The sequence below is a fragment of the Frankliniella occidentalis genome, unplaced genomic scaffold (genome assembly GCF_000697945.3).
Source record: "Frankliniella occidentalis isolate FOCC.00 unplaced genomic scaffold, Focc_3.1 Scaffold169, whole genome shotgun sequence".
In the NCBI taxonomy this organism is placed as follows: domain Eukaryota; kingdom Metazoa; phylum Arthropoda; class Insecta; order Thysanoptera; family Thripidae; genus Frankliniella; species Frankliniella occidentalis.
In genome coordinates, this window is record NW_026267295.1 from 718076 (window position 1) to 727418 (window position 9343).

General features: G+C 63.7%; 1 protein-coding gene across 1 annotated transcript in view; it reads left to right on the top strand.

The window, feature by feature from the left end:
* Positions 1-9343, top strand: part of LOC113202764 (mucin-19) — a 52438-nt gene that overhangs the window by 25858 nt on the left and 17237 nt on the right. Inside the window, exons 2-5 of the mRNA XM_052271666.1 lie at positions 117-323; positions 2484-2745; positions 2838-2976; positions 7611-7769. Of these exons, the coding sequence (XP_052127626.1) occupies positions 119-323; positions 2484-2745; positions 2838-2976; positions 7611-7769 (765 nt within the window). The 5' untranslated portion in view covers positions 117-118. The remainder of the gene's footprint in view (positions 1-116; positions 324-2483; positions 2746-2837; positions 2977-7610; positions 7770-9343) is intronic.

Genomic DNA, 9343 nt, shown 5'->3' on the forward strand with positions numbered 1-9343 from the left:
GTTGATGTGTTGTTACGTGAAGAGAAGGCCTCCCGGCCCGTAAGAACCACCAGGAGGTTTGTGCGATTCAATTTTTCCAGCCAATCTAATGGTTTGTTTGTTTTTTCTTTCCTCAGGGATGGCGGCCGTGGCGCACGCGGTGGCGCCGCCGCACCCGCACAGCCAGCCCCACCACGCGCACGCGCCGCTCAGCCTCATGTCGTGCGTGTCGCGGGCCGCCCCCTCGCCGCTCACCTCGCCGCGCGCCTCGCCGCGCTGCGCCGCCCGCGCCGAGCAGCCCGCCCCGCACCAGCGCCAGCCCGAGGAGGACGCCGGCAGGCATGGTGAGTACCTGAGTGAGGGTAGAGGTCCTTTTTGGAGGACCTGCGGGTGCTTTTGAGAGTATCTGCGAGTACCGGGTGTAACAGAGAATGCGCAACAGTGTTGCGGGTTTGCCTACCCAGTTAGCCCGTAAGGCGCCATGGCCCCTGCAGCCCTGGCGGGTATGCAATCCCGCAACACTGTTGCGCATTCTCAGTTACACCCGGTACCTTGGAGTTCCTTGGTAGTACCTTAGAGTGTCTTATTCGGCAGTAGATCAGAGTGCCTTTGGGAGTATCTTAAAGTGCCTCTGAGACGAGATTTAGGAGTATCTTAGAGTGCTCTGCGGGACGAGCTTGGGGAGTACCTTAGAGTGCCTTTGAAAGCATGTTAAAGTGCCCTTGAGAGTACCTCAGAGTGCCTTTGGAAATATGTTTAGAGTGCTGTAGGTCGGGTGTAGGTACTAGGTACTTTTTCAGCGCGCCCCTCTCTGGGCCGTGACATTTTTCGCGCTGCGTTCTGTTTGTTTGCCCTGCTCGCTTCGCCCGTCCCTCTGGGTGCAGCAGGCCGGGCCCCCCGGTCCCAAAGGTCAGCCAAGGCCGGGCAGTGTCAGAGGTAATGTCAGCGGTGCGGGCGCGGCCGGCCCGGCCCAGCCCGGGCAGCGCGAGCAAACGCCCCGGAGCGAACGACGCGAACTCTAATTGGCGTGGGCGATGCCGAGTTCGCGATGGCGATGCCGAGCCCGGCGATGCCGATGGTAATTGGCCGAGAAGGCCGGGCCTCTGCGACTCCGCTGTTCATTGCGACACGACAGCGAGAGCACAGCACGCGGAGGGCCCTGCTCGCCGGAGAGCTTGCGCTGTGGAGGAGAGAGAAGAGATTCGAACCGGCTGAGGTCACGGCAGGTACACCGACCACTCCACTCCTCGTCCGCGGTGCCACGCGCGTGTTGTGATCGATACAGACGAACGGACGGACGGACGGATTAACGAACGGAGACAGACAGACAGACAGACAGACAGACAGACAGACAGACAGACAGACAGACAGACAGACAGACAGACAGACAGACAGACAGCTTGTCAGGCGGAGCGCGCGAGACGCGCTAATCTCCTGCCCTGGATATAACGAGTAAAAAGCACCTCCGGTGGTGTCGTCCGAGCTGAGCCGCGCCGAGTCTGCCAGCCCGATGATGATTGGCCAATTCTATGAGGGCTTGAGCGAAGGGGGTGGGGCGGGGCAGCACAGCCGGCGGCCTTCCTAAGAAAAGGCAAGGCAGCCGCAGCGGGCCGCGCCGCGCCGCACCGCGCCGAGGAGATTATCTCTGTCAACGCCAACTTCCGGTGCGCGGCGTGGCGCGGCGAGGCGTTATTGGCCCATAAAGGGCCGAGCAGCGCAGCTCTGCCGAGGCTCCGTGATGAGGCGCGTCTGCAGAGACGTTATGACGGCGGCGGCGGCCAGTGCCGCCCGGGCACACCGGCCAGGTCGCTGCTCTCCTCGGTGCGCCGGCCGCCCGTGTGTCTCCTCCGCTGCGCGCTTGTGCCGCGCACTCCGTCGTCGCGCTGCTCTCCTCGTCGTTCGGCGGCGCTGACCGTGCTGCTCTCCGTCGTGCTGCTCTCCGTCCTGCTGCTGCTCTTCGTCGCGCTGCTCTCATCGGTTCCGGTCTTCCCCGCCTCGCTCGCTTCCCATCTGCCGTCGCTTAATAGCTCGCGGTGCGTGGCACCGATGCGCCCGTGGGGCTGCGGGGCCCGTCAGGCCCCACTATAGGGCGTAATCCCCGATGGACCGCGGCGGAGTGCTGCGGGCCGCGAGCGTCGCTGCCGCCCTGCCGCCGTGCCGCGGCCCCACAGCCGTAAAAGCTCTTGTACCATCAAACTCTAGAGAGGTTTCGGACCGAGACGAGCTCTCGGGGAATTACTTGGAACGAAGAAACGTATATTCGTTGATGATCGCGCCGTGGTACCTGGTGGGCAGGTATCCGGGTACCGGGCCGGGCCTGTCTATGGGCCCGCCTGCGGCCTGACCACCAAACCACCTCGGGGTAATAAAAGTTGAACGCACGCTGGCGCTGCGCTGCGCCGTCCGGCCCGCAGCAGCCGCCCCAGCCCCAGGACCGTAGCGCGGCGCTCGCGGATGAGAGATGAAAGTCCTGTCTCTGACTGAACCGTCTCTTGTGTTTGCAGAGTCCAAGAAGCGCAGCTTCCACCCGCTGCGCGGCCTGCGCCGGATGTTCCGGAGGAAGCCGCGGGGCTCCGGGGCGTCCGGCGAGTCCTCGGCGACGGCCGCGTCGACGGCCACCGCCGAGGACGAGCTCCCCGAGCAGGCTGCCGTCAGCCTCGGCGACCCCCAGGCCGTCGGCGGCGCCCCCTGCGGGCCCAACGGCGCCCCCAGGAGCGCCTCCACCGGGCGGCTCCTGGCGGAGGCGCCGCAACACGCCGCGCCCAGGTGAGTCAAAGAATCCGCCCAACCTCTATCTCTCTCTCGCTCTTCAGGCTTACAACTATACTCTCTTTATCTCGCTCTCTCTTTCTCCACAGCAGTAGGACGGGCGGCGCCCTGTACCCGGGGCTGAGCGTGTCCCACGACAGCGTGTTTACCGCCGACCCCTCGGACCAGTCGGGCTCGGACACCACCAGCACCCAGTCCATCCAGAGGCTAGTGCTTCCCGGCGTGCGGGTGAGTTGAGTGGCGTGATGCACACTTTGTGGCCTCGAGGGGGGCTGTCGGTCTAGCGGGGCGCGGGGAGACGAACGCCTGCTCCTGCCCGGCGCCTGGCCCCTGCCCCTGCCCTAGCAGGCTCGGTTCGTGTCAGGTTATTTTAAGCCCTGCCCGCGTCCCGCCGTGAGGCGCTCTGTCGGAAACGGAACGGCAAGCGATTGATTTATGAAGGGATCGTCGCGGCGCCCCGAGCGGAGCAGTGCAGCGAGAGGGTCGGGCGGAACTGGTGTTCAGACTGTAAAGTACGGTGAGGACGGCGTCTCCGTCGTTTTGCGCCGGGCGGCCGAATTTGCCGGAATATAACCCCTGTACGGTCCACGGTGATTCATGATTCCCACTTTCCTCCTTCTTACGGTCTTAGATCCCCGTCTGATTTTAGATTCAGCCTGTCCTGGAATCGCACGTGTAAGCGAGCCTCCTCGCCTACTCCGTCGGGGCCTTTGGGCGCCAGGCGCGCCGTTTAGAGCTGATGACAGACAACCGCGACATGCACGCCGGGCTGCGGCACAGTACAGTACAACTAATAGAGGGTATTCGACGCGTCAGAGACTGGCCAGCGGCGCGCAGACTGAGACTGGCCGACTGGCCGCCTCGCGACAAGAAGGCGCGGCCAGGCGCTTGCAGGGGTGGAGGGCGCCCTGGCCGCGCCGTTATTTGACGTGCTGCGGTCAGGTCAGATTGGCTCGGCTCGCCTCGGCTCCACCTGGCTCTGCCCGGCTCGGCTTGGACCGGCTCGACTCTGCCCGGCCCCGACGCTCGGTTCGTACCGGTCCGACTCGGCTCATCAGCTGCTGATGGCAGCCTACCGGCAAACGAGACCGCGCCGAGGGCACCACCGTGGGCCGAGGAGGGGGCACCTGTAAAAACAAAGCCAGGACTCTGGGATCGGCGCGGCACGGATGGACGACGCCGACCCGAGACACTCTTTCCTTCCGCTCCGTATTTACATGCCAGCGTTTCTGCTGCCGCCTCCGCGCTGAATTATTTTGCCAGCCGAAACCAGCTGTTTGGGAAAATGAGAAAGCGCGCGCGCGCGGGGGTGCCGCGCCGGTGCCGCCGCCTTGCGAGGAAACTGGAACGCGCCTCCGGCTGGGCACGGCTGGGCACGGCGTGCGCGGCGGCCGCGGGAGTGCGAGCGAGGGGACCGCGGGGAGGGGACGATTATCGTCGTATAGTAGGCGTGGCTCAAAACAAAAGACGTGTGCCCCGTGTGTGACTGCGTGAGTGGGTCCATCTGTCTCCCACACGCGGCACGGTCTGACAGACGGACGGACGCGATGCGACGCTCCGCGGCCGCGATACCCCGCGCTCGGGGCGCCGCGACGGTGTGGGCGTCGTGCGGGCATACCCCGTGCGCCGCCGCCGCGGCCGTACCCCGCGCGATCTGCGGCCGCGTGTCGTGCGCCGCACGGACTGCGGCTAATGGTGAGTTAGTTGTGCATGTCTCTACGGGTGCAACAAGCCGGTAGCGCCAGGCGAGGGCGGCCCTTGACACAAAAAAGTCAATGTACGCCCCCCCCCCCAAACAAAAAAATCAGGGAAAAGCACAGAAAAATCAAAAGAAGACAGTAAAAATCAGAAATAAATAAAGAAAATACAGAAAAATGCTTGTGCACCTTTCGGCACTAGGGTCACGTAATCAATATTTAACAACGTTTTACATTTTCTTTCAGTTCAAGAAATAGTTCAGAAAATAGCGTGACTTTGATTTGTTTTAATCTGTCCCAAAAATATGGTTTCTCGTCTCAGACGTTGAATCGGCCGCGGGACCAGCGCCCACACAGTCTGGTGGGCTATCTGCTGTTTACGTTGAGTGAAGTCCCGTTGTGCCGTCAATCCGGATGGACAAAAATGGGAGGGGGCCGTGTGGCTGTGCCCCATGGGACCATGACCATAGGCTGGACCATGACTCATCAACGCTCGTCGCTTTAGGTTGTGTCCGGCGGTGTCCGAGCGGCCGGGAGAGGACCCACTAAAGGACACGCCGAGGCTGTGGGGCGGTGACGGACGGTGGGCAGCGCAAGGGGGAACAGACCGGGGGGAGGGGGGGGGGTCACTCTTCACTTTTTGATGAGAAAGGAGTGTTCTACCTCACCCCATGGAGCTTTCGGTCCTTTTTCCGCGGAGTCGTCCGAGCCAACGTCGACCCTCGCTTCGCGTTCGCCTCAAGGGACGGGAGAACTTTAGCACTGCGCTGCTGACCCGCTGACCACCTGTCTGCGAGAGCCCTTCGAGAGCCGGGCCGCCGCCTGTCGCTTTACTCCGGAAAACACCTCAAGCACTGAAAGTTTTCGCTGTCTATCGTTTGTTGGGGAGAGAGAGATAGATGCCAGAGAGAGACAGAGCAGATGAGAGAGAGAGAGACAGAGACAGAAAAAGACAGGGAGAGACAGAGAGAGATCCAGGCGAGGGGAGGGGGTATGCCATCACCATGGCGACCAGCTGCTGCTGCTGCCGCTGCTGTGGCGTTGGCGACAGGTATCCAATCCTCTGGCGCCCCCCTCCGAACCCCGTCACGGACATGGGGCCTTGTTTTGCCTCTCAGTGTCCCCGTGGACCGCGCCGCGTCTCATTCGCAAAGGTGCACGCCCGCGCGCGTGCTCGTGCGTGTCGTGTGTGTGATTGTGTGAACAAGCGCGTGTGTGCGTGTGGCCGCTATACTCGTGTGACACTCCAACTGCTGAATAAGTGCCCTTCATCCATCCGTTCGGGTGTCGTATACAGGTGGCGCCAGGTGCAGGTACCCGGCGACACACAGAGTACATAAGCCGCACTTGTCACTGTTGCGAGCTCATGATGATGTAAAAAGTTATAGACACCCAGAAGCAGCTGCAGGTGTTCTCGTAAGCGCACAGCTGTGTGAGATGAGAGATCTGGTCATATCTGGTCCGGTCCTGCAGTACCTGGTGCCGCCGCGCAGTCCGCCGCTTTGACAAACGCCGCACTTCCGGTTTGAGGCATACCCCCCTCCCTTTCCCTCCATCTAGTCACATTGTTTTGTAGACCGGTAGACCAACGCAATAAAATTTCAAAAAATAACTTGAGAAGAAAAAAACATTGCTGCGAGTTTTAAAAAAACTTCTAGCAGAGTTAGTCCCAATTATCATTGTTTTACTAAGCATATTTCGTGTTAGACGTCAGCCGGACCGGTGGACGAAAATAATAAAAATGTAGCATCCTGACGACCCTCTTAAGCGTACGTGGTGCGTAGGTTTGGCGCGCGTACTCGGCTGGACCCGGCCCGCGACCGTCTTTGTAAAAGTCGCGGCGTGGCGTGGCGCCGCGGCCCCGGCCACCGGCAGCACGGTCGGTTCCACGTAAGCTGCGTGCAGGTGGCGACGGCCGCACCTGCTCCCCCTTTATGGGCTGGAAATGAGCGAGGAACACTGGAGCCGTGCCGGAGCCGTGCCGGAGCCGTGCCGGAGCCGTGCCGGAGCCGTGCCGGAGCCGTGCTGGAGCCGTGCCGTAGCCGTGCCGTAGCCGTGCTGGAGCCGTGCTGGAGCGTGTCCAACGCGCGCGGCGCGACCAATGCTGTGTACTCGTCCGCGCCAAATGAGTAGCGGATGGCCGACTGGCTCTCGCTGCTTCCTCTTCGCCACGCCGCGCCGCGACGCGCCACCTCAGCGCTGCGAGCCTTGTAGGTAGGCAGCGCCAGCAAGGTGCAGCGCACGGGTGCCTGGTGGTTGCCTGCCTCCCCGGCGCTCGCTCGAGGGCTCCAGCGCCCCTGTGAGGCAGCGCCAGTCACGTGCAGCGCACGGGTGCCTGGTGGTTGCCTGCCTCCCCGGCGCTCGCTCGAGGGCTCCAGCGCCCCTGTGAGGTAGGCAGCGCCAGCCAGGTGCAGCGCACGGGTGCCTGGTGGTTGCCTGCCTCCCCGGCGCTTGAGGGCTCCAGCCGAGCGCCCCTGGACGCAGCCACGATAGGCGAGAGCTAACAAGGCAGACCTGCCCTTTCGCTGAAGGCACCCAGTCTCGCGGCCGGGGAAGCGGCGATACTCCACGCGCCGGCGGCGCTCCGTGCTTCGTTCGCGAAGCACAATGGGGTTATCACAGTGGCGAGTGGCGGGCATTTCAATCCTTTGCCTTCACTGAGTAATGGGGCCATTTTATCCGACAGTCCGTGATACACATGTGCTGTTTTCGTCACTTAACTCTATTGCCTCGGTCGGTCCAGAGATTTCAAAACGTGAGCGGCATGACTCGCGTGTGTCCATAGAAGAAGCAATTCAATTTACGCATAGTGATAAGGATGACGACGCTCACTCGTCGGCCCAACATCAAAGAGCGAGCGAATGCGCGTGCCGGGGCGGTCATGTGACGCTCTCTGGCGCGGCATGGCCCTGCGGCTGGGCTGCTCGGGGACGTACCGGCTGCAGCGGCCCGCGCGGCCCCCGCCGCCTCGCGCCCCTGGTTGCTGCCCCTGCAGATCATGGGTAAATGAAAACAGCAGAGGGAGGGAACCAAACGCTTTGCGCAAAACATTAGCGCCGGAAGCTTCTTCGGAAGTGTCCGGGCTGGAGGGAGTGCCCAAATTGTCCCGTCCTTACCGTATCGGTCACAGCCGTCTCCTAAACGAGGTTCTTCTTGTCGTCGCAGGCGGAGCTGGCGGACGTGTTACGGCGGCGCACCCAGCGCGGCCAGGGTCGAGGCCCCGGGCGGGGCGGCCGCGGCGACACCAGCGAGGAGGACGAGGACCTGGGGCTGCCCAGGAGCCCCTGCAACTCGCCGTCCGACAACCCCCTGCCCCTGCCAAAGGTGAGACACACTCGAGGTTCCGAAGGGCCTCGGCATGGATTGGACAGGCACCAAAGCGTTTTCCCAACCCAAAAATGTTTCGCCGTGGCGCCCGGGTCGGCGTGCACAGTCTGTGTGCACCAATCACCGCTCGCATGTTTGCTGCTTGCATTGTACACCTACGATTGCTGCGGAGGAAACCGCATGCGGCCGCCCCGCTGGTCGGCGCGGTGCACGGCGCCGACGAGGCGCCCCGGGGCCCCGGGAGCCGCAGCCGCCGCTCCGCCCCGCCGTGGTGGTTTTGGGCGATCCGGTTCGGCCCACGGCCATCCGGGCCGGGCGAGGCGGGGCGGGGCGAGACGGGGCGAGGCGCAAGGCCTGCAGGTCTGGGCGCGCGCCGTGCGACCACGTCGGCTGCCAACGCCCACGCTCCGGGTGGGTGCTGAGTGCTGGGCGCCCGCGCTGCTGCCGCCCTGCCAGAACTGATCGAAGGCATCAGTACAGCACTTCTATAGCACTTCCGGCGGCACTCGGCCCCGCGCTCTTTCGCCGGAGATACCCCCCGCGCGAGCGTGCGCCGGCGTGCGCGCCCCCCGCGGCCCCACCGATACTCCTGTGCCCGTCCACGCTCGTCCGCGCCCGCCTCGTAAAGTCCGCATGCGGTCGTTATGCGCGTGTTTGCCCCGCCGATCGCTGATGAGGGCCATTCGGGTCGCGGCGGCAATTAGCGAAGCGTGGGCGCTGTGGTGTCGCGGGCGGGGCGGGGTGGAGCGTGGCGGGCGTGTCCTTCTGCCGGCATGGCATATGGTGTTAGTCAGGGATGTGTGGCTGCGGCTGCCCGCAGCGCAGACACAGCCCAGATTCCATCGTCTTTGTGCCGTTTCTTTTGGGGAAAAGACCATGATCCAAGCCATGATCAAAGGTATAGTTCATTTATCGTGTGCACTTCAATAGGGGTTGGGGGGGGGGGGAGTGCCATGTGCGCCTCGGCAGAACGGCGGTGCAGCGTGCAGCCAGCAGCCAGGAGAAATGCTCGCGAGCAAATCCAATATGCAAATGAGGTTAGTTGCGCTGCGGGCCCGTCGGGGTTCCCGTCGGGGCCCATCGGCCCATCGGGATTGCCTGGCCGCCCGCCCGCCGCCCGGTGCAAGCCATACGGCGTGTACGCGCCTACGTTGGCCAGGATGTGGGCCTCTTCCGGGTCCGCTCGGTGCATAGAGCGAGTTGTCGCGGGGCGGGGCGGGGCGGGGCGCGGCCGAGGGCGCGACGCTCAGGTGGGCGGACAGCACATACGGCCCCGCCCGGGGCGCCCCGCAGCGAGAGCAGACGGCACACATAGGTCCCTGGCCTGGGCTCGGAGCTCCTCTGCTGGCCGCCCTGCCTGGGCCCGGGCCGCCCAGGGCACGCCCGACGGCGCCCCGCTCCGCCTGCGGTTACGCACGGTCGGTGATCAGACCGACAATTTTCGGGATGGTTTGATGTGCCCCAGTCACCCAGTCATGATGTCTACTACTTGTGACTTTCCTTTCCTTTCCTCTGGGACGCCGCGCGGCCGCTCCGCTTTTGCAGGCAGGACACTGGTTGTCCCGCCCCCC